This window comes from Sebastes fasciatus, chromosome 18, assembly GCF_043250625.1.
Source record: "Sebastes fasciatus isolate fSebFas1 chromosome 18, fSebFas1.pri, whole genome shotgun sequence".
Taxonomy (NCBI): Eukaryota; Metazoa; Chordata; class Actinopteri; order Perciformes; family Sebastidae; genus Sebastes; species Sebastes fasciatus.
This window is the reverse complement of record NC_133812.1, coordinates 15,356,601-15,381,582: the sequence shown is the minus strand read 5'-3', so window position 1 is coordinate 15,381,582 and position 24,982 is coordinate 15,356,601. Positions and strand designations below refer to the sequence as shown.

The window sequence follows — 24,982 nt, the reverse complement described above, 5'->3', positions numbered from 1 at the left end:
TAAAAGCTCCACTGGATAACGCACCTTGTAGCAGCTTGATTACATTTTTTGTAGATCATTAAAAGTCGACATATAGAACATGATGTTTTAATCTGGTAGCAATTTTTCATTTAAATCCCTACTTTTTTTCTGAATGTTGCTTTACAAATGAAGAAAAGAAGTTGGCCTGGACCTCTTCTTTCCTCAACAGCTGATTAACAGCATGAAGGTAAACTATGTTACATGTATTTTCCATATTTACTACTGGCTGGTCGATCAGACCTTCCTCAGCGTGTACATGAAATAATATTTAAAATGTCCCTGCTTGTGATCCAGTCAAGGCATCTACGGAAGTTGATCCAGCAAACGTTTCAACAGTACGCAACACTCAAGGAGGACGACTGCATGATCAAGTTTTTTGAGACCCTCAAAGACTTTGCCAGTTATGATGAAGAGGTTTTCCCATGTGAACTAGTGGTGAGTAGCATCCTAAGTGCTACCGTAGTTATAAACATCAGGAGCTCCAAACAATAATCTGCTCTTTTTTACAGTGATATTAAAAACATTTAACCACCGTCACTTGTCAACAGCAAGGTTGGAGTCTAGCGGTGGAGCTGGTCATCGGAGGGAGGGGGATTCGCCAACGCACACAGAAGGATTCAGCGGTAAGCATGGAGAAGATATACTTGAGAGGGCTTTGACCTTTCATCATATATCACATTGTGTTGTGAAAATCTATCTACTTCCAGGATTTTGTTTAATGAATAGTTGGACATGATATGAGTGATATGCAAAGGAAAAATTCTACATTAATAAATAAATACGTAAATAAATACATACATTTAAAAAATAAATATAAAATAAAAAAATAAATGCTAAAATAAATAAATACAATTTAAAATTAATAAAAATAAATACATAAATAAATAAAATGGAAAATTAAACAGAAGAGTAAATAAATAAATAAGGGAATTAATACAAAGATAAATAAATAAAGAAGCAAATTAAAACAGAAATATCAGTTTTTATTATATTGTATCAATTAATAAATGGCTACATTTATTTTTGATACATTCATTTGTTCAATTTATGACATATTTATCTATGTATTATTGAGTCATTTATTTATTTGTTAATTTATTTTTTATTTTGGCAGGTTCTGTCCTCCACAGATGCTACATCATTATTGTATTATAATATATATATATAAAACACAGCTTGTCAAATGTAATCAGTCCCATGATCATAATTCAACTTATTGCATTCCTCCTTTTTGTGCCTCAGCCTGTTTTTATGGCCGACTTCAAGCAGATCAAGAAAATACAATGCTTAGCTCAGAGCGACGGCAAGGCTCTCCTAGACCTCAACATAGAGGGGGCCAGACAAGTGAGTACAACAACACTATCTACCTTTTATACAATAGTACTTTGTACAGTGTTAAGAATCAGAATAGCAACAATAAGTAAATACATTTACTATAGAGAGCGTCTGCAAAGTAAATGTGACCCGATACATGTGCTTAAATTGCCCTTTTTTTCTTCTTTCTGATAGTGTCTATCGATCAATGTGGCCACGGTCCCGATGGCAGAGAACATGATGGACCTTATTGATGGCTACTGTCGCTTGGAAAATGACTCAGATGACACTGTTATCTACCGAGCAGATAAAGGTGTGTACGACTCAGCCTCTTCCCCCCTGTTGCAACATCACCGTGGTTAAAAGCGTACAATATATGTTGTTTTTAAAGATGGAGCATAGTTGGATGCCTTAATGTGAGACACTACAGGCGAAAACATTGTTTTTCATGCACTGGTCAATTTTGAGATTTTGGGCTATTCTGCTTCCATAACATGTCTTCTTTCAGACTAGTGGAAAGAAAACACATTTAGGTGTTTATTTTACTACTTTGTCTTTTTGTGTCTGCAGATTTCTCCTAAATTTACCCCAATTTACTATTAGATAACGCCTCATTTACATATTTAAACATACAATTTCAGAAAACTTGTAATACAAAAATATATTTGTCTTAATGTAAGTAATCAATTGGGGAAGTTTCATGGTGATATCTATTAGTTAAAGATGTTTACCCTATTCACCTGTAGTGTCTTCAAAATATATAGAATTTTAAAATCCATATCTTTAAAGACTGTTTTCTCAAAATGAGGTTTTTCTCATAGTCTGAGCCAGAAATCGCCACTTCAGTAGCAATGACATACACCAAACTTTCCAGTTTCATTCCTATCTATATTCTGAAGTTTTTTTTTGAGGGGTTTGTTTATATATCATTCATAGTCTGATTTATAGAACACTTTATCCCTAAAAACATGGCGAAAATTGATTTTTTTTTTTTATGGCTGTCCACAGTATTTTCTAAGATACAAAGAGATATCTATAATTCCCTCTGTAAAAACCTTTGAAGCCAATACGTCGACAAAATGAAACAAGAATTTTGAACCTGGCTTTATCCAACGTTCAGATTTCTGTTTTAACACATATCTGACAAGATAATGCGTTATTTGCATATTTAAACATACCTTTTCAGAAAACTTATAATACAAAAAATAATTGTGTTAATGTAAGTAAATCAACTGGGGAAGTTTCATGGTGATATCTATTAGTTAATTTGTACCCTGTAGAGTCTCCACTTAAAATCTGTATGAAAGACATTACAAATGTATAATTTAAACTAAACTGGACTGATTTCTCTCCTAGATGCCAGTACACGGTGCGCCCTGCCTGAGATTCCTACAGAGTGAGTGGATGTTGGCTGTTTTACGACGTTGAATGATTTGTGCCCGCTCTCAGAGTCCAAGCTGTGGTTTGGTTGTAATATGAAATGAAAAGTTATAGTTATTGATGAGAGAGGCTGTTTTATTGAATCATTCTGTCGGCGCTCTGAGGGAGCCATAAGTTAGAAATTTATGAGCAGGGTTTTCTTCTCATTTTGTCTTTTTTCTGGCGCAGTAGAGACACCACCTCGCTCAGACACAGTATGGGTGAGCTAACCATTTCATGACCTCCTCCATGTATAATACAACACAGAGCATCTTCAAATCCAAACTTTTTTTTGTCATTACCTTACAAGAACAACAAGTAAAAGCGTGTTGATCTTTCTTTTGTGTCTTTTAGGGTCAGATATCTATTGTGAGATAGATGAAAGGCCGAAATCAGGTTTGTTTAACGTTTGTATTCATGTCTTTTGCAGAATAATAACGGTGTGAACTCACTTTCCAACCTTCATTCATGTAAATCTTTTTCTGTAGTTATTAAGTACGGGATCGACCGAAGTGACATTGTTCTCGGCCGAATCCTTGGTGAGGGTTTTTTCGGGGAAGTCTACGATGGAGTTTACAAAAAAAACGTAAGTGTATCTCCCTAGTTGAAGTATATCAATACTAACAGCAAAAACAGATTTTTAAAAAAAACTATAAAACCATATATAGACTATAATGGTGGGAAACTGGTTGGAGAAATATAAATTTATACAATATTTATGTTACCAGGAGTCACAATTGCTGTAGTTATAGAATATGAAATCTTATTAACGGCATCTTAACTTGCATTACATGTGCATTAGGGCTGCAACTAACAATTATTTTCATTGTCGATTACTCTGCTGCTGCTAAAACTGCCTATCGCATTTATCTAAAGCCTAAATTAAGATCTTCAGATTACAAGTTATGTCTGTCCAACAGTCCAAACCCCCCAAAATATCAGTTTACTGTCACATAAGACAGAGGAAAGCAGCAAATTGTCACAATTGGAACCAGAAAAAATATTCTGTGTTTTTGCTTGACTCAAAGGGATAGCAGTTTTGAAGTGGGGTTGTATGAGGTACTTATCCATAGTCAGTGTTTATCCTACAGTAGATGACGGTCCCCCAGTTTGGAGAAGCAGACAGGAGTTACTGCACAGGAGCAAAGCAATGTATTTCTGTGGACGGGGCCAAAACGTATTTTAGCCACCTAAAAGAGAGGCCCAACAAAAAAAATCAATATCACTTTAAGTGTACACTATTTAGAATATTTTCACCACTTTACCTTGCTGTGAAACAGCCCTTCCTGACGGGGAACTGAAGCCGTTGTATCCATCTATGCTCTCGCTAAAGCCACCAGACTCCATTGAAAAAAACTTGTAATTTTTGACCTTGCAGAACACGGGGAGTTGCTGGTCTACTGCTGCCTTAATCAGTTCATTTGTTTGTGCTATTTTGTTGACTTTGGTTGAATCTGAAGGTCACACTATAGCACAAACAAACTAACCGATCAAGGCAGCGGTAGACCAGCAACCCCCTGTGCCCTGCGAGGTAAAATTACAGTTTTTTTCAATGGAGTCTGGTTGCTTTGGCGTGAGCATAGCTAGCGGCTTTAGATCCCCTTCGGAAACATAGACTGTATAGCTGTCTCATTGCAAGGTAAACCAGCAAAAATATTCTAAATATAGCTTACACCTTATATTGATTTTTTTTAGGTGGCTTAAATATGTTTTGCTGCCGGTCCCGTCAACAGCACTACATTGCTTTGCTCCCATGTCGGTACTCCTGTCTGCTTCTCCAAGCTGGGGGCGTTGCCGACCGTCATCTACTGTAGGTAATACACTGACTAAAGATAAGTACCTCATACAACCCCACTTTAAAACACTCAAACTATCCCTTTTAAATTATGGATCAATTATCAGAATCGTTGCAGAATAATTTTTCTGTCCGCTACAGTCTGTTTGCGTAAACGCTCTTACTAGTCTCCATTCAAATGTCCACAGCATCACTGTGTCTTTTTCGGTTGTTGATTCAACAGAATGGCGAGAGGGTTAATGTGGCAGTGAAGACCTGCAAAGACTGCACACCTGATGTGATGGAGAAGTTCACGAGTGAAGCAGGTAATTAGAAAAATGTGCAGAAGATCATGAAATAAATGTGATAACATTATTAACTATGAAGATAACTTTGTGAACTTTGTGTGTTTGCCAGTGATTATGAAGAACCTCGATCATCAGCACATCGTCAAACTGATTGGAATCATAGAGGAAGACCCTGTGTGGATCGTCATGGAGCTTTATGAGTTCGGAGAGGTCAGTGCCAATCTTAATGTCGTGATTTTGGTGTTAAAGCAACCATACTGGATAAATGATGTAGATGTGGAATAAGTCAATTCCTGTCTTTACTTAAATGTTGACATTGCAGCTCGGGAATTACCTGACTGAGAACGTGAAGACGTTGACAAGAACAACTCTGGTGCTCTTCAGCCTGCAGATCTGCAAAGCTCTCGTCTACCTCGATGGGGTCAACATGGTGCACAGGTGAGAGGCTCCTTTTATTTTTGGTGCTGTTATCCAGGAAGTGTTATTATCCTGGCTGAAAAAAAAGAATCAAATAATAATCATGAATCAGGATCAATTTCTCCATATGGAGCCATGTTGTAACCAAGCGGCAACCTCTGGTGCTGAGAAGTGAAGCTAATGCAGAAGTGCCTCAAACTTGCATTGTTTCTAATAGCCAGCAGGGGGCGACTCCTCTGGTTACAACAAGAAGTCTGATTGTATAGAAGTCTATGAGAAAAATGAGCCTACTTCTCACCTGATTTATTACCTCAGTAAACATTGTAAACATGAGTTTATGATCTCAATCGCTAGTTTCAAGTCTTCTTCAATACAGCATGATGTTCATTTAGTAAATTATGGTCCCATTTAGAGTCAAATAGACCATTAAGCAGGGTATGCTTTAGGGCGTGGCTACCTTGTGATTGACAGGTCGCTACCACGGCGTTGTCCGGTCTGGGAGTTGTCCATGTTTTCGTCTTACAACTTTAACCCTTTCACAACGTGTTTTCAGTTCAGGAAAGTTAATTATAACCTTTTTGGTTGCTTAAAATTGTCTTATGCAGCGTTCAGTTGTACTTATCTCCACCCTTTCGTGTCACTCAAGGCTTCAAAACGGCAGTCCAAAAAACTAATAAATTACGTCATGATGACTTGTATACAGTTTATGATTGTAACCAAGTGGCAATGTCCGGTGCCAAAACGAGTACCAAAAACTGCAGTTCTTTGCTCCAAAAGCAAGTCAATCACCATAGACCCCCATGTTAAAATGCCCAACTTTACAGTAGAAATACACGTGTTTACAACCTGGTACAAAGACGGTTTGGTTTTGATAGCTGATTTCCCCGTCCATGTATGGGGGTGGATTTTTATATAACTCACCTGAATTATATTAAAGGCTTAAATTTCGGAATAATTGAGGGCGTGGCCGCTTTGAGTGACAGGTGGGTGCCGTACCAGGTCACTAGCTGTTTGTTCTGCTGCGTCACCAAGGCTGTGATATTCCGAATCCTACCATAGTGAAGGCATGACCCACCCTACTCTGCCTCTGATTGGTTACCATGTTATTCTCACCCTAATCCTAACCAATCTCACTCCTCATGACTAAACCTAATCAATCCAACCAACGAAGGCAGCGAGTACTAGCCAATCAGAGGCAGAGTCACCATGACCAGCTAACCTGTACTGATTTTGTATGAAGTGATAATGTCTGTGCTGAAACTCTGCTTATTTCCTCAGGCAGGAGTGTATAATAAATTAGCTCTTTTGTTACTGTCATACGAAAAGAGGCACAACCTGTAATGTTCTGGGTTACAGTACGTTCTTGAAATAATAAGACAAATTTGAGTGTGATTTTCTGCACAGTGTTGATTCACAGGGATGGTGACGAAAAAGGAAAGTTGACAGTGTTATCGATACATATAGTTAGAAAAAACAAAAACAGCATCTGGATGTAAAGTGGAGTCATATCAGGTCGTGACAGTAGAAAACTTTTTTTTTTCATTTAAACTTGAAATATTTATACTAAGACACAACATTACAGAAAGCCGATGTGAGATGACAGAAGAACATGTCAGCGCTCAGTTGTTTCTGCAGAATGTTATCGACAAGTTTCAGGCAGCGAAGCAGCCACTCTGGATTCAATCTCCTGTGAAGGAAAAAAACACAGACGAAGGAAATTACTTTCTGCCTGTGTGGAAAATGCAAAGATTCCTTCTGTTTTATTTTCTGCTGCGATCGTGGCAGCGCTGCAGTGGTCGAGAGGCAAATTCAGGTCAATCAGAGAGGGCTTAGGGCCGTTTAAGAGACTCTGCTTGTTTAATCTGCATTTTTTATCATCCCCATCTGACCTTTCTTTCCGTCTTATTCGGGTTTTGTCACAGAGATATTGCGGTTCGGAACGTGCTAGTCGCCAGTCCAGACTGTGTGAAGCTCGGAGACTTCGGTCTGTCGAGATACATTGAGGATGAAGAATACTATAAAGGTAAGAGAGGCACTTAGGAAGCTGATTTCACTGTTGCACTTTTTCCTCTCGGCCCCTAATTGTCTACATTGTAATGCATATATATAGAATACATACTGTATATCCTTGACAGAATAGACAGACTAGTAAAGAGGGAACATGAAATACTACAGAGGCCTCTTTATGTCCCTGTTCAACAATGACCACAAAATCTCCCATTTCCCATTTCTTCACAGCGTCTGTTACTCGGTTGCCAATCAAGTGGATGGCCCCAGAATCCATCAACTTCAGACGTTTCACCTCAGCCAGTGATGTCTGGATGTTTGGTGAGCTTGTGATACGCTAACATACAGTACAACAGCTCAGGGAAAAGACATTAAGCGGGTTTAGCACATGGCAAAAGGCAGGTGGCTGGTTAATCTTCAACCCAAACAAGCACTGCATGATTTTATGAGATGGTAAAAAGTGATTTGAAAATGATCAGAACTACATGGAGTTTCCGAGGAACTTTAGACACAGAATTATCTCCTCCTTAGGTGCAAACATGGATGATGGGTTAGAAACCACTTTATACACTTGTATAGAGCGTGTACAGGATCTCCTAATTACATGATTCAATTATCAGGTTACAGTATCATCTGTTATCACCTCTCTCTACTGTACCTGTCTTCACTCTAACCAAATCAGCACCATCCTGTGGTCCACTTCCTAACCACACTGTGATGGTCTTCTCTGGTGCATTTCATACCAATAGACGTATCACAATCAAATAGTGCACAATACACATCTTAGTGTAGTTCGGTTCATTCAGTCCGGACCAAGGGAAAAAATTATACATTTTTCGCATTTTAGTTCTGATTCTGCTCACACTGCCTTTTTACAAACGATTTAGAGGAGTTCCTTTTCAGGCAGTTTCGGTGAAATTGTTTGGTCCGCACCAGGGTTTAATTGACAGCTTTCAAACCAGCCCAAACGAACGATACACCCTCATCTTTTTGCTCAAGAGAGAGAGGAGAGAAAAGCAAACAAGGCATAAGAACCTTAACGCTCCTCATTATTATTATGCCTGTTGCAATAATACAGGCTTATGTCCTCCCCTAGAGCAAAGCATTTTCTTGAACATAACCAAACTATATGTTATGTTCAAGGCATAGATAAAATTGGCCACCATTAACAAGGTGGAAATCATCTAGTATACAAGTATTTTCTTATGTTTCTTAAGTTTATTTGAAGTCTATACATTTGATTAAGTGTAATACACCTGAGTCTTGAGATGGATTTGTTGGGTGGATTCTCTTCTTTGCTGGGCTTTGATTCCGCAAAATGCTGTGTGTATGCCCTCATGACCACAACATGTTCTGGTTAAGGCTGTTTTTTCATTTCCCCTCACGAAAATTTAAAGGAGAAATGAAACAATCCAATATTATGGCAAAGGGCAAATAAAGAGGAGCATAGATGTTTTAACCTCATGTCTAAGCATTTTTTGTTTCTCTTTGTCTGCACTGATCAATAGCTGTATGCATGTGGGAGATAATGAGTTGTGGAAACCAGCCGTTCTTCTGGCTGGAGAACAGAGACGTGATCAACCAGCTGGAGCAGGGAATCAGGCTTCCCAAGCCAGACAACTGCCCTCCTGCCCTCTACTCACTCATGACCCGCTGCTGGTCCTACGATCCCAGAGAGAGACCCAACTTCACTGAGCTGGTGTTCAAGATCAGGTACTCCTTTATTCAATATAGAAAGAGCTCTAATGAGACCCTCTAATTAAGGTTGGATATACGGTGATGAACTTTCTGTAATGAGTTCTTCTCAGTATTGATGTATGATGAAAATACACTACTACAGTTCATATAAATATATGTCAAGTGTTTTATGCAGTAGTAGATGTGTTTTTTGTACCTCTCTTAAGACATAATGTACCGTAACGTATTGTCTAAAATCTGTCAGTGATGTCCACAAGATGGAGAAGGAGCAGGAAGTGGAGAGAGAGCGGGACAGAGCGCGCTCCACAAAATATTTCGACCCCAAGTTCAACTTCAACGAGCCTCCTCCCAAGGTACGGATCCCTGTCCAATTCAGCCACTGTTATAGGTTGCAGAACATTGATGTAGTGCGTGTTTTAATACATATTTTGAATATTTACTCCAGCCCACAAGGCAGAAACCAGGGCGGTTCGCGAGCACGCTCCGTATTGGTCTACAATTTCAGGTACAGTAGCGTACCCAGTAGCCTTTCACCTGTTTCCTCAGGTGAGGATGACTTCAAATCTAGATTTTGTAAGTGATGTGTGTATGTGTGTGTGTATCTGTGCAGCTGAGGCACGATGCTTTGTGTGCCAGCTCACCTGACCTGGCGAGCCCGTGTGAATACCAGTCCCCCGTCGACTCCATGAGCTCTCTGGCGTTGCCGGACAGCAGGTCCCCTCGGCGCCGCAGCGTGGGGGTAAGAAACACTCAGCACTTTGTCTGAACGTCTAATCTTGTCTGACAATTTTCTCACATTTGAGGTCAAGTGTTCAAATGTTGATAAAGCTGGAGTTAAAAATGAGACCAAAAAAAGGCGTTTCCCATCATTCTTCCTTTGCACTTCTAGGAGGGCGAGTTTTTCCGAGCGGAATCGAACAGCAGGGAGGAAGCGGCGCGCCTGTGGCAGAGGGAGAGGCAGAACATGCAGAGCACTCTCCGCCGGCAGAAACAGCAGATGATGGAGGATGAGAAGTGGCTGGAGACGGAGACGAGACTCCTGGTGGGAAACACAGCGTCATTTACTTCTGTCAACCCCCTCTCTGTGTCTCTGTGTCCCCCCACTCAGTTCAACGTGGCCCTGGAGGCTACGTGGAACGAGACATCGTTAAACAATACCAACCCGCTCGGTCACTCTCGACTCCCCGCTAGCCTTAAATTGAATGTTTCCCTGAAAACAGTCCCAAAGAGAGGGTCCATGTCCATACTTTATAAAATGAACCTGCCTGTTCTTTTGCAGGACCCCATGGGACCAGAGGACACTGCCGGCCCAGCGGTAGGTGTCCGCCTACACAACGCTGTGATTTCAGACTCAGATTAAAAGGAAAAAAACATACTGTTAATGAATGTTTTTTGTATCTCACATTTCTGAGCCCAGTTTGTTTTCTTTGGCAACATATTCTTGTTATTCCCATTGGACAAGTGAGCAAATGTGGTCAGCATGATGCCGCACGACATGTAGTAGTTTGTGTAGTCAGCATAATGTATTAAGTGCAGCTGCATTGATGACTAAAACAGCTACAACCACAGGCATCAACTATGATTATGTTGGTCATGGGTTTCATACATATAGACAGCACTGTTTTATTGTCTAGTCCTCATGAGATTGATCTTTTTCTATTCTTTTTAGTCCCCTGAAGCTGATGCAGACCACGGTAAGTGCTCCAAAGAAATTCACATTTTCATTCAGAGTCCTTCTGATCGCTTTCATCTCTCTCTAAACTCAACTTCTTTCTGTGTCTCTCATATTGTTCATCTCTCTGTCCTGCAGCACCTCCAGAGAAGCCCCCAAGGCTCACAGCACATGTAATTATATTGATTAATTTTTGGGGAATTGCAACATCTTTTTTTAGCAAAAGACTAATTTAATTTTTTGAGCTTTGACTTTTAGATAAAGATAATTTATAATGAACTCAGTCGTCTCAAGAAGAAGTCAAATTACCCTTCAAGTGAAAGGGAATTGATGCCACCATGCATTAAAATTAGCGCCCAGTGATCCTTGTTGTGTAAAGTAATGAGGATGAGTATTTTAATTATTATAACACATGATTCCCTCTTACTCAGCCTGCGCCCACAGCCGAGCTGGACCGCTCTGACGACAAAGTGTACAGCAATGTCATGAACCTCGTCAAAGTTGTTGTCCAACTCAAGAACGACATCACAGAGGTGCCTCCGGAAAAATATATCACCCTTGTCAAGGTACGCCGAGACAAATTTCTGTTTTTCACGCAAATTGAAGGAATTGTAATGGAAAACAAACCTCTCCAGTCATAGTGCTGATTAATTCTCTGCCCACAGTCTGTCGGGATGGCTTTACGAGATCTGATTCACAGTGTGGATGACATCCTGCCCACCTTACACGAGACTGTCACGACTGAGGTACAGTATATTATCTGCAGCCTGTTTGCCATCTTTTCTCATCTCCTTGCTCCCTCTCTTTATTGATTTTGTTTTTCTTTCTCCCTGCTGTTTGTGCCTGGAACAAAAAGTGACAGAACTCTTCTTCAAAGGAGGAAATGACCATTTCTTGTTTACTATTCTGACACCCAAAATCCATAGCTTGCATATTAGAGCGGTTTCTACAAATACATTTATCAATTTATCACATAGAATTTGATGCATTTCTTGCTTACTTGAAACGCCAGCTGATATGCACACTGGGGGTCAACAATATACGTGAAGAACCATATACTGTATGTGCAAAATGTATGAACAAAATAACATGAACAATTGACTATGTAATGGTGCAACACATCCCTTCAGCAATTTCAACCAAAACGTTTATAAGCTTCACAAAGATAGTGCCCGTGTCTTTTTATTTGGATTACACACTATTGTACAGGTGTGTTTATAAGCCTTTTACACAGCAGACATTTTGACTTGTCATTAGAAGAAAAGCACTGGTGTTAATACCCGTGATGGATGGAGTACTTGAAAGCCACACTTGAGTAAAAAGTACAAATATCTAACCAGAAAATGACTTTAGTAGAAGTTAAAGTCACCTATTAGAATATTACTTCAGTAAAAGTCTTAAGTTGTTTGATATTTTCTGTACTTAAGTATCAAAAGTAATTGTCTGATATTAAGTGTACTTAAGTATTGAAAGTAGAAGTACAAGTAAATGCTGTTAATAAGACAGCAAGCAAGTCAGAATTTATTCCTCTTAACAAGTACACCACCTTAAAAATGGAGGCTACATTACACTTGGAAAAAAACAAGGTCTTCACAACTTAAAGGATTTAAAGAACACAATCCAGTTTTTCCTTCCCTAGTAGTTGCAAGTAGCATGTAGCATGATCTGACATGCAGCCTGGACTTCAGCGGAAATCAAAACTTAACTACGGCTTTGAGAGCACTTTGTTGGCACTTGCCCATCACATGAATGATGCAATTTGCAAGCTAAGACCACTGATTCGCCAAACCTGCTTGCTTCCAATAGTAATGAGTAACGAAGATGCTTAGGGGAAATGTAACAGAGTAAAAGTATACATTTTATTTAGGAAATGAAGTGGAGTACAAGTGAAAGTTGACTGAAATATAAAAACTCAAGTTACGTACAGATACTCCCAAAAAATACTTAAGTACAAAGTAAAAAGGTTGACAGTTCCCATCCATTATGTTTGCTTACCGTCCCCCACAGATCGAGGGCACCCAGAAGCTGCTGAACAACGACATGGCGGAGCTGATCAGCAAAATGCGGCTGGCCCAGCAGAACGCCATCACCTCCTTGAAGGAGGAATGTAAGAAACAGATGCTGGCTGCAGCGCACACTCTGGCGATGGACAGCAAGAACATGTTGGACGCTGTGGACCAGGCCAGAGTCAGGGCCAACTTAGCCAAGCCTGTGGCCCCCTAGTGGACTGTAAGCTCTCTTACTCAGTTCACACATCAAGCTAATGATTCACATCTGTCAGTCAGATACAATATTTGCACACAGTTGAGCATTTCCGTTGTCATCACACTGCTTAAGTTAAGGTTCTCAAATGAATGTTATGGACATTCATTTATATGTAAAAGTCCCGCACTTCAGCTTTAAGTTTAAATATGATGCTACAACGCAGTGGATATGGACGCGGTTGTGTGCTTACAAGGTAGTATGTACACTGAAAGTGATGATGGTCTATTGGCATCATAGTTACGATGCCGTCATTTCAGACGAACTCGATTTGTAATTGGTGAGTCATTGACTTAATTATCTGCTCAGAAATTGAATTATCCTTGTAAATATAAAATGTGTCTTGTGAAAAGTTTTTACAGCAAAGAAAAAGAAAAAAATAGTGCAAATTAAAATACAAGTAAATGGTTAACCCTTTCATACCTGTCAACAGTAACCTGAGTGAAATGTAAAGATGACAAAACTAAACGGTTAGTCAGCCATTCAAAATCATGTTAGATAGATATACAGTACATATCTCAAGTTTGACTATGACGCATTATGATAAAATGACGAGATGAAGACTAGAGCAGTGTGGATAATGGATAGTCAGATATGTGTCAGGTACTCTTGAAAGAAGAAAGGTTTTTGTATAATGTCCATTATCATTATTATAAAATATGAAATTCTAGCATGTAAATCAAGCGGTATAAAAATAAATATCATAACGTATGCTGCTGTACTCGCCTGTTCATTGAAACACATCTCTTGTAGGAATGACACAACCTGTTTGTTGCTGCTCTTAGGTCATTTTCACACCACTCAATAAATGCTATATAGACGGGTTTTTAAAGGTTTCATGAGGGTATTTATTACATAGTATGATCATTCAAAAATAATTGTAATCATGGTGGCGTGGCCTAAAAGAAAAACCTGTAAAAAAGAAAATCTTTCCAAACCAGCACAAATGACCCCAGTTAGTGTGTCCAGTATATTATAGACTCCCAGTACAGCATGCCACTGATGGTCAAAACCAAAGAAAGTTGAGAAACTTAGAAACGTAAAAGCCATCCTATCTTAGGTGGAATGAAGTTCCTGACTTTTTTAATTGGACACAAACCCAGCATCTCATTACAAATGTTTTCTATATTTATTTGAATCCATGTTGAAAGTGTGGCTGAATCAGTCCGTCACTGTGTCAGTCCAACATCTGAATGATAACTTGGATGGGTTGCCCTGAAATTTGGTTCATTAATATTCCCAAGGAGATGAATCCTAATGACTTTGGTTACCCCCTTACTATTCTCATCAAACATATATTAACATACTAACATTAGTATTCTAACATGCCAAAATTGTCATGTTTAACATTAACATGTTAACAAATGCCAACTCTGGGCTTATTAACATGCTAATGTTAGCATTCAGGTCAAACTCAACCTAAGTAACAATACAGGTGAGGCTGAGGAAGTACACCTGAGGCAGACTAAGTGCAGCTTAAACGGAAGAATGTTGAGCCAAGTGACGAGATGTACAGAGGATAAACCCTTTCTTTTTAAGTTAAATGGTCTAAATTTAGCGAAATTTTGGTTTGGTGGTGTGTAAAGAGCGTTGTAGCTCTTGTAACAGCGTACGACATAAACTTGTCACATTCAGTGTTGAAGTAGAGTTCAGCTACATTTTGAATGTCAAACATCACTAACTAGTGGTGGTTATGGATTTTTTTTTTTCACACCTTCGCACACAAGCTAGATCATGCCAGCTAGCCAAGGGGGTAGGAAGAGGCCGATGGTCCCGAGCAGGCACACAATAATGAACATCCACAGGAAGATGCGGTCAATCACCATGGCGACATACTTCCAATCCTCTTTCACCTGTGTAGAGTTAAGAGCAACAGAAAGGGACGGAGAGAAAACAAGAAATTAAAAAAAAGTTAATAAAGTCCATAGTGTGTTTGTTAGGAGACAGTTATTCATTTACACACAAAGTGTTCCCTCCTGTTGTTAGTGTACAACAACAGTACAAGTGTTTGTCCCAGGGATGTTGGTAAGCTCGGGAGTATGTACTACACTTTAGGATCAAAAGAAATCTTGGGACCTCACATTCACGGGGCTGGAGGGAATACTATGACTTCACATTTTATATTAGTGCTATAACAAAGTGCACTTTGGGCATATAGTACATTCACATGGGCACATAATCCATATATTTAGAGGAAGTTTTTGCAGGCCAACAGTGATGCAAATGACTTTAAGTGTCATTCTGATAAAAGTAGATTTGGTATTTCATTGATACTCACGCTGAAGTCAGCATCCTCAGCCCTCAGATGGTCTGCGATGTAGTGCACCCCTTCCAGAGCGCGTATAACACTTGGTGAAAGCAGGGTTGTTGAGTCTGATACTGTATTGTCAGCTTTAGCTGGCCTCTGAGTGGGATTGGCTTTGGCCCCTGTTAAATGTCTGTTTGTCACTACAGGCCCCTCGTGTTGGCTCAGGCTGTTCTGTGGGTTCTTCTGTTGTGGCGGGGGAGTCGACCCCGGAGGTCTGGGCGAAGGGGGGCGGAAGGAGAAATATGACGTCAGCGTTCCCAGCTCTAAATCCTCATAAGAGCTTCTCTCGGGGTCTTCTAACGTGGTCCCGTCTCTTAACCAGCTCGCCGAGGTGCTGAGGCAGTTACCAGATTTGTACCCGAATATTCGGCCCTGCCGCCGCTCCAATGCTGCCTCCTGCTGCAGCAGCAGCAGCCTGCGACGCCGGCCATCTGGCGTGGGCCGCCGCATGAACAGCCAGCGCGGGATCATGTCCAGGAACACAGAGTGGACCCAGCGGGGCATCTTGTGAGTGCTGGGAGAGCGATGGTGCACGTTGAGCACGAAGACGGTGATGACGATGGAGAGGGTGACGAAAATCATAGTGAAGAGGAGGTACTCGCCGATGAGCGGGATGACGAGGGACGTGGACGGTATGATCTCGGTGATGAGGAGGAGGAACACAGTGAGGGACAGCAGCACAGAGATGCACAGGGTGATCTTCTCACCGCAGTCTGAGGGGAGATAGAAAACCAGAACGGTGAGGCAGGAGATCAGCAAACAGGGGATGATGAGGTTGATGGTGTAAAACAAGGGGAGCCTTCGGATGATGAAGAAGTACGTGATGTCTGGGTAGATCTCATGGCAGCAGTCGTATTTCTTTGTATTGTACGTCCCCACGGCGTTGATGATGGCCCATTCGCCGCTCTCCCAGTAGTTGTTCAGGTCTACTGCTTTTTCAGTTGTCTCCAGGTCGATCTTGGCCTTGTCGTACGTCCAGGAGCCAAATTTCATTTTACAGTTCTGCTGATCGAAGGGGAAGAAGGTGACGTCGATGCTGCAGGAGCTCTTGTAAATGGCGGGAGGGACCCAGCGGACTTTACCGTTGTGGAACAGGTGAGCCTTCGTCATGTGGGTCACAGCGAACTCTCCATCAGCGCTGGAAGAGCAGAAGTTGTCACATGAGTGATGGTAACATACAGTAAAAAAGCAGATAAATAATCACATCCTGCCTCTACGACCTTTTGTGCTGAGAAAATTATCTTTTCCTACTTAGAAACCATGCAGTGGAAAAAAGTATTATGATTTCCCAATAATAATCTTCTCCATTAATCTCCCCTCCTTTCATCGCTTTAATGGGGATAATAGCTTGAGCTGAAAACGTAATGATGTGTCGTTATCATTTAATCAGTTTCACACCTTTTTTTAATTTCACTTACAGATTGTGATCACACCGGCTCGATGGAGCAGAACTCCATCATCAACTCTCTCGCTTTAATGTCCATGAGGTGGATTTACGGTGAAGGGATAGGTTTCTCAAAATAGATTCATACTGAAGCAACACAGGTATGAAGGTTGTCTTCATTTTCAAATAAATAAACTGCTTCAAAATATATTTACAGAGATGCACAATACAAATGCAGTTAATAGAAATGTTTGAGCTTACAATTTGAGACAGGAAGATTTGTTATAGTTATATCATAATTTAACTTAAAGCTGTTTTTTCCAATGAAGTTGTAGAATGTTTTATTATCACTAGATGGCGCCATTTTCATATCATACATCATCCAGTAAAAAGGCATCAATTTGAACCAATTTATCATTGTAGGAGTGTAGCTGTTACTCTTCTCTTCAGTTTGTCTGCTGTTACAAGCATCCACTGTGGCATGTTATGAAAAGAAAAGTTTTGGTATGAACATATCAGTGCAGTAGACAGAAATATTTGGCTTAACCTGACTATAAAACAGATTAAATAACATGCTTATGTTGAGTTGATCTGAATAGATTTTCCAATTAATCAGTTAGCTGATTGACAGAAAAATAATCTGCAACTATTTGAATAATCAATTTGTCATTTAAGCAATGGAAATGCAAAAAAAAAAAAAAATTCAAGCTTCTCAGATGTGAATATTTTAAGGTTTCTTTATCCTTTATAGCTGTAAACTTTGGGTTTTGGACTGTTGGTTGGAACAAAAGTAATCTTCAACTCTTGGAGATTGTGATTGCCATTGTTCCCTATTTCCTGACATTTAATCAAGAGAATAATCAACAGATTAAACAATAATGAAAATAATTCAAAGGAACAGTGTGTAGGATCTGATGGTATCTAGCGGTGAGGTTGTTGTCAGAGTAGAATGAGTGTGTGTGTACGTGGGAGGTGAGTGGTGAAGCAAGAGAGAGAGAGCGGCGGCGACGGGAGGGAGTAACATTATCGACTGCGGCCTAAGCAGGAAAAGTTATCAGTGTTTGGTTTGTCTGTTCTGTGCTACTGTAGAAACATGGCAGAGCAACATAGCGTTCTCCGTAATATGTCCTATATGTAGATATGAAGGGGTCATTCTAGGCTAACGAAAACACAACGGTTCTTATTTTCAGGTGATTATACACTAAAGGAAATATAATATTATATTCCAATTCTGCCAATAGATCCCCTAAATCCTAAGTGTTACACACTGGTCCTTTGAGTTAATATCAGGCCTAATGTTTTTTACTGTTATATTAGTCTCTTATCACACTTACTTGTTGTAGAGAACGATGTCCGGTACCCATATGAGCTCTGACGGCACTCTTATGGACGTCACGTTGTCATAGTCGGAAGGTTTCCAGCGAAGTTTGTAGTCATTCCACTCCTGAGAGATACAAATAACATGTTCAAGTCCTCATAAACTTTATCAAACGAGCTCCGGAGCGGCATGTTTTCATATACTTAACATTTTCTATCACAAGATCCCCTCTGAGAAAAAAAAACAACCTTAATAATAAATCAACAGTGACACACATTTTTCTGACCTGTTTAAGCCACACGTTGGTTGTCATCATTTGGTTCTTCTCATCCTAGCAGACAGACAGACAGACGGAGAGAGAGAGACTGAGTTAAGGCTGTCAACTCAGGCCAGAGGAATATATGAGAGAGGTTCTTGGAGGTTTGTCAAAGCAGACCCAAATATAGCTCGCAGCAACTTTACTTCAATAACTTGATGGATGTGAAGTGTTCTGTCACAGTTTTTTTTTCTGTGACGGGGCAGAGGGAGCATAATGTAGTCTTCCTAAGTTTGTTTTTGCTACTGTATAAAAAAAATACCAAAACATACTGTTGAAAAAACACACATAGCAGAGTAAAGAGGGTTAAAGTTGCAGTGCCTTAGCTTTTAGTTAGTATAGGGAGTATTAATCATACTAATTAAAGCGCTAGGGATACGTTATTGCATTTAAAAATAAACTAAAATGCCTTCTACTCCTTAAGGGACCCGTTTTCTATCATCGAGTAAAATGATGACCCCTGGTGTCATTTGTCAAGTGACATTTTATTCATATTTCATATTATATTTAATGCATAACAATAACAGTACAGAACAACTGATAAACTGTACAATTAACCCAAATAGTGAACACATTAACTGTAGAAAGTTTGTGTAAAATTAGCAATTTGGATGCTTAATAGGCTTCTTTTTCGACAAATTCAGGGATTTCTTCTCCCTGATGTTTGGCCATTGTTCCATTAGCTCTTTGGTTGTTTTAACTGCTTACTTTTTCTAATTTTTAAGTTTATATCTTAAATAGTAATCCAAACTTTAAAAATAACAATGTCATTTAGTTTTCTTTACAGAAATGAATGAAAAGCTGAGATAAAGGCCAACTGTATATATATATATATTTTTAAAAGATCTAGAATTCCTTGCGACCCCCCGAGAAGCTGTGGCGACCCGCAGTAGGGGTCGGGCCCCCCAGGTTGGGAACCAGTGTTCTACTCAGTCTGTGTGTATGGATGCATGTCTTTCGATTTTCTCAAAAACTGTTCATCCGATTGACGTCACACTTGGCAGGTGTGTTGCTGAGGACCCAAAGAAGTGCAGTGTCGAGTGGGAAGCTGTTTGGATGAACGGTTCTTGAGAAAGCTGCAAGCAGCAACACCACACCCCCAAGCAATCGGTCTGTTCTGAACAGGCATGTTTTGACCAGGCACTGCACGAGTACATAAAAATCCACATCTTTAATAAAACAAACATTTCACTTCTATTAATGTCTTGAATATATCTATGAATTGGACAAACGTGCATGATGACTCACCACATCAATGAGCTGTGCTATGGACAGTCCAAACTTGACGATGACCACGTCAGAGATGTTCGGCACGGGCCTCGACCACTTGCTGTAACCAGCGAACAGCGTCTTGAAGAGCTCATCCTCAGCGTGAGAGTGGGTCTTCTCATGACAAAGAACTGTAGATAACATGAGGACGGATACAATATGAGAGTGATGGGATTTATAAATTGGTCACATTTATTCAACACTTTGCCAATTAAACTCATTGCATTTAATATTTCTTGAAACTCCTCTTGAAGTTTTTCAACATTTAAATAAGCTAATATGAAAGTGTTAAAACAAAAGTAATTAATGATAGTGTGAATTTCCTTTTGACATTTTGACATCAAGGTCATTTGGACAGTTTTAACTTTGCTTTGTGGCATTCAGCAGTTAATATTTGATGGTATGATAACAACAAATACATGTAAAGCGAGTTATGTGGGAAGAGGACAGGAGTAAGATGCACAATATATAGAGATCATATCCATGTTCTCTCATCCGTGTCTCCTCTAATCCTCACTTAACAAACAGCGGTAAATCTGACTGGCATGATATTGTGGCTTTTGGAAGTGAAGGTGAGTGTTGTGAACATCTCATGTTTCAGCCCAGAAGCCTCCTCTAAACACCTAAAACCTTTCTTGGTAAAGTCTTATCGACTTTTCCACATCTTAGCAAATCTTTTGATCTCTTGATCTGAGCTCTCTCCGTGTGGGTCGTCTGCTGAAACCTCTCGAGGTGAGCAGGTGGAGACTGTGGGAGCGTTTCCCTCGGCAACCTCTCTTTATCTCTCAAATATTATGATCATGGACGTGTTGCTTCACAATGAGAGGTGGCTTAATCAAATTGATTTTGAATATGCCGTCTAGACAGATTTGCGTACAAGCTCAGACTGAGTCACTGTATTATTTTTCTGCAGAGTGAAAAGCATGGAAATAGACAGTAAATCCCGCCCCCTTGGGGATTACGGCTTCCACCCTCATCAATGTAGTCAGAGTCAATTACACACATCGTTGCTTGCTTGTGTTAAGTGGAGGTGAGCTAATTTCTCACTAGTGAAGGGTGTTTATTGTCGAGCTGTCTGTCACTCTGTGTTACAGCTGATGCATGAAACAATTAACTCAGTTTTCGCTTGAAGCAGAGGGTGACGATAGTGTGTTTACTAGGGGTGTGGGGGTGTGGGGGGATCAATACAGCATAGTAGCGCAATATTTTGCGTGGCAATATTGTATCAATACACAGATGTGAAGTATCTTTTATTAGATCAGTTTTTCAGGTGCTTGATGCAACATTTATGTTTTTATGACATTTTACTGAAGTGAGATAAACGGAGTGAAACTATCTTATGAGATAAAAACAGATGTTGACAAACTGCATACTTTGCAGTTGGAAATAAAGGAAATAAATCACAATATATCGCAATATATCTTATTGCAATACTCAGCATATCGCAGAATGTTTAAAATTGCAATAAGTTTGTATCGTGATAATATCGTATTGTGGGGCCTCTGGTGATTCCCACCCCTAGTGTTTACATTTGTGTATACTATATCCTGATTGATACTGGATTTTTGAAACCCATATTTGATATTTAAGAGTTTTTAAAAAAAATCTGATGATCCTATAACGCCAATATTTGTTGTTTTAACATAAATACAAAACTAAGACCAAAATCAACAAATAAAAGGATCCCTTTAATTTGTTTTTCTACAGAATTGCGACCAAGATACGTACTGAGTGGGACACATTTAACTTAACTTTGTTGTAATGTTGTATGTAATGACAAAACCGCAAAACTTGTTATCAATTTTGACAACGTAATTGTGTATCTTGATATATGATTTAATCACGATACGATTCCACTGAACGATGATATCATATTGAATTATCGCCCGGCCATATTATTAACTACCCCAAACATATCATTGGCTTTACTGTATTGGAATTTCTTGTAATATCTACCGACTGATTTACGATACCACTGATAACTGCAATAAGCCAATATCTGCCAATTTATCGGTCCTATAGTGTATAGAGTATGTGTTGACCTGCATTAGTAATTCATTCTCCTGTCATGTTTTTACAAATGCATGACATGTATTCATTGTTTAATGCATAGAAAGAGAACTTATAAATAAATATCTCATGGCAGCATTCTATAGATTTATATAAGGAAATGTCGAATTAAAGCATCACATCAAATCAATATATCAAAACACATTTTGTTTACATGCCTTTAACACCCACTGGTCCCACTCCCTCTGGATCTCTGACTGACAGTGTGAGGATGTAATGCAACCCGATGAAGTGTGCTTCCGTCAAAGATCCTAAAACGAGACCTTGGACCGCCTGCATCTGGCAGCAGTCATGGTTGCTTAGCCAAGGCCACGTCAATACCTGACCACATTGACAGGTATTTACAATCCCTTATAGTCCAGTGGAGGATAACCAGATGAGGGGCTTTAAATGTTGCATGCAGTCAACCTGAGGGACACATGCAAATCTGTTTAAATGATTTATTGTCCATGCTAATTCATTGGCCTGAGGGTCTTTAACAGAGGAAGCCTGGACACATATGCAGATGAAGTCTCTATGTAATGCAACAGTGTGGATATCATGTAAAGTGACAATTTAGGCAAGACATAATTATTTTAGCGATAGTTTATAAAAAGGAGGCAATAGATGATTTCAGAGTTAATTTGCCCATGGTGCACTTGGGCTCATCTCCTGCTATCATGGACTAAATTCATTCTGGCAAACAAGCATGCACCAGAGACTTCTTATCTGCTCTCTTGACAGTTAGGGCGTGAGATGTTCATCTGTCCGTGCATCTGGGAAGGACCAGATGTGGGGCTTAAAAAAAGAAAAGAAATAGAAAAGGCTCCTGGGTGCCATAGATCAAAGGCTGCTGCCAGCGGAGACTTGAAATGAGATGACACCTCCAACATCCAGCACGCTGGGCCGTGCATGTTGGACCGTGGCCAAGCCCCCTTTGGCGAGGTGTACGAAACACTGACCAGTTCAGATGATCGAGTCAGCAGCTTCTCAAGCCAGAGGCGCTCTCGTGAAATTGGGCTGTCAAATATTTAAGAGTAAAAAAGTTCACTAAAAAAAACAACATGCAACAATTTTTCCTTGAGTTGACTAAAATTGCAGGACTCGAGTCAGAAAGCTAATAATGAGATGTTATTATTGGCACGAGATCAAGCACCTGCACATCTGATTGCTGGAGCATGTCAAGATGGAGGGAGGGGACATCTCATGTGTGCCACAAGAAGACATATGTTATCTTAGACCTCTTAGAGAGCACTGGTATGTGCATACAAATAAAAGAAATGTAGAATGATAAATAGAGCTGCCCTGAGTTCCACACTAACCAAACTGAAACTAACTATTATCATCTCAGTCAGTCTCCAGAAATATGTCTAAAAAAAGGTCTTATCCTCTTGAAAAATGTGCACAATGGATGCAGTTTATTAATAATGAGGAGAATTCAAATTTCAGCTTGACTTTGGGGTTAAAGCTTGATATATGCTCCACTGAATATGCATCTTCTTTCTCATCCATTGTTGTTTTTGAGAAATAAATATGTGTCTGACCATTATTCTATTTTCATGAAGTTATTTATTCTCTGTATTTTATTTCTGATTTGTTGTTTGATGCCTGTAAAGCACTTTGAGCTCCATTTCTATGTATTAAAGGTGCTATACAAATAAAGTTATTATTAAAAGGTATTATTAGCAAAATATAACTACTATGCATAAGTTGCTGTAGCATATTGTGTGGAATATCTTCTAGGACTGCACAATATAGCCTGTATTTTTTTTTAATCATCATCGCAATGTCAACTTGCGTAATAAACACATCGCAAAAAAAATGCGATATTGCAATCTGATTGTTTTTTTTAGTAAATTGAGTATCTGTTGAAAACTACACTTTGAAATGTAACTATCATTCTTTTTTTGTGCTGGTGCCTTTTGTTTTCAATTTGTTAGATAAAGAATATTGGAAATAATTCCCTTTCATTTTTTATTAAATTCAACAAGCAGTTTGTTGTATTTTAGCAGAATACTGACAGCAGTAGAAAGGCAGAACTGAGTACACTTTAATAACGCTAACTGTTTATGTATAAGTAATATCGTTATGGCGATATGCAAACAACTATCGCATATTTTCCTCAAATTGTGCAGCCTTAAAGGTCCCATATTGTAAAAAGTGAGATTTTCATGTTTTTTATATTATAAAGCAGGTTTGAGTGCCATATAAATCCTGTTAAACTATCAAAACGCTCAATATACGGAGAAATACACACAGCCCGTATTCAGAAACTGTGCGTTTGAAACAAGCTGTAAGAATTTCTGTCCATTTGTGATGTCACAAATATACAATATTTAGACCCATTACACAGTTTTAAACGTAAACATTCTAAATGTGTCCCAGTTTATTTCCTGTTACAGTGTATGTGAATGACATCAGCTGATAGGAAGTAAACATGGACCCAAACTGTTGCCTAGCAACGCAATTCCGTTGCAATTTCGTCGAAATGCGCTAAAACGGAGCGTTTCAGGCAGAATGTAAATACAGGTATATTCAGGCAGACAGTATGAGGAAAATAAAGTTTTTTTTTAACATTACATAGTGTAAACATGTTCTAGTAGAAACACAAGATAAAAGTATGAACTTGAAAATGAGCATGATATGGGACCTTTAATATTTTCTCACACTGTTTTGAGGATTTGTAAAAAATGTTGTGACTGCAACTTCTTACTTTGCATGGTTAAGGATACCAAACTCTCAGATGGTCTTTGTGTGCCTTGAGTGCTTTGTAAGTGAAAGATGGAGGGATAGGCTACCTACATCTAGATGCAGCGGTTAAACTGTCCTCTTCCAGGATTAATTTATTTCTGTCACATTTTTAAAACAAAAGTAGGTGAAATATAGCATAAAAATAAGACTTTTAGCACAAAACTAACGTTAACTAGCCAACTACACTTATATGAGAAATGCATTGAGGGAGTTTTGGGGTGAAAAAAACAGGTGTCGAGATTGAAAGGTAAAGCGTAACATTTAACTACTTTTTAAGCGTCGTAGCGTTTTATTAACTCTAAGTTTATAACTTAATATCGTGCTAAAATGTTTAATAGCACTCTGACTGTTGAAGAGTTATCATAGTGTTGTCTTAAAATGTCAAAACATCAAATTTTTTGGGTGGCGTGTTTAGCCAACTGCTCCAGTTTACACGTGGTAAGTCCACAATAAAACATATGTATAAACTGTTTTTAACTTACCTGACTGATACAAGAGCAGCGAGCATAAAACAGCCGTCCTCACCACAGAGAACAGGTGGTTGTGTCCCATTTTGTACTCTGCTGAGAAGAAGAAGTCCAACTTCACTGGAGCTGTTTCCGTCCGCTGTCAAACTGTTACCTTGAAACCGGGATTTGTGCGCAAAATGTGTCATCTTCGCAGCCAGCTGGGAGGCATATCAGGACAACTTTACC

At 39.3% G+C, this 24,982-nt stretch overlaps 2 protein-coding genes across 3 annotated transcripts in view; one reads left to right on the top strand and one right to left on the bottom strand.

Annotated features, from left to right (window-relative positions):
• The window catches only part of ptk2bb (protein tyrosine kinase 2 beta, b), a 27,466-nt gene extending 10,172 nt beyond the window's left edge, over positions 1–17,294 (top strand). The window contains exons 8-33 of one of the 2 annotated variants that reach the window (XM_074614929.1): positions 154–208; positions 316–456; positions 570–644; positions 1,264–1,365; positions 1,531–1,648; positions 2,692–2,731; positions 2,944–2,975; positions 3,109–3,150; positions 3,243–3,340; positions 4,773–4,854; positions 4,946–5,046; positions 5,159–5,274; positions 7,176–7,276; positions 7,492–7,581; positions 8,769–8,973; positions 9,203–9,311; positions 9,404–9,463; positions 9,569–9,697; positions 9,848–10,000; positions 10,238–10,273; positions 10,628–10,652; positions 10,769–10,803; positions 11,062–11,196; positions 11,296–11,376; positions 12,638–12,737; positions 15,523–17,294. In XM_074614929.1, coding sequence (XP_074471030.1) covers positions 154–208; positions 316–456; positions 570–644; positions 1,264–1,365; positions 1,531–1,648; positions 2,692–2,731; positions 2,944–2,975; positions 3,109–3,150; positions 3,243–3,340; positions 4,773–4,854; positions 4,946–5,046; positions 5,159–5,274; positions 7,176–7,276; positions 7,492–7,581; positions 8,769–8,973; positions 9,203–9,311; positions 9,404–9,463; positions 9,569–9,697; positions 9,848–10,000; positions 10,238–10,273; positions 10,628–10,652; positions 10,769–10,803; positions 11,062–11,196; positions 11,296–11,376; positions 12,638–12,737; positions 15,523–15,917 — 2,656 coding nt within the window. In that variant the 3' untranslated portion in view covers positions 15,918–17,294. Of the gene's footprint in view, positions 1–153; positions 209–315; positions 457–569; positions 645–1,263; positions 1,366–1,530; positions 1,649–2,691; positions 2,732–2,943; positions 2,976–3,108; positions 3,151–3,242; positions 3,341–4,772; positions 4,855–4,945; positions 5,047–5,158; positions 5,275–7,175; positions 7,277–7,491; positions 7,582–8,768; positions 8,974–9,202; positions 9,312–9,403; positions 9,464–9,568; positions 9,698–9,847; positions 10,001–10,237; positions 10,274–10,627; positions 10,653–10,768; positions 10,804–11,061; positions 11,197–11,295; positions 11,377–12,637; positions 13,605–15,522 lie in introns of those variants that run through there. The other variant, XM_074614930.1, reaches the window with a different exon arrangement.
• On the bottom strand, positions 15,774–24,982 carry chrna2b (cholinergic receptor, nicotinic, alpha 2b (neuronal)). The gene is made up of 6 exons (XM_074614931.1): positions 24,770–24,982; positions 19,467–19,618; positions 18,189–18,233; positions 17,919–18,028; positions 16,021–16,338; positions 15,774–15,913 (listed from the first exon to the last, which is right to left on the bottom strand). The coding sequence occupies exons 1-6, from the start codon at positions 24,837–24,839 to the stop codon at positions 15,904–15,906; spliced, it is 705 nt and encodes a 234-aa protein (XP_074471032.1). The 5' UTR covers positions 24,840–24,982; the 3' UTR covers positions 15,774–15,903.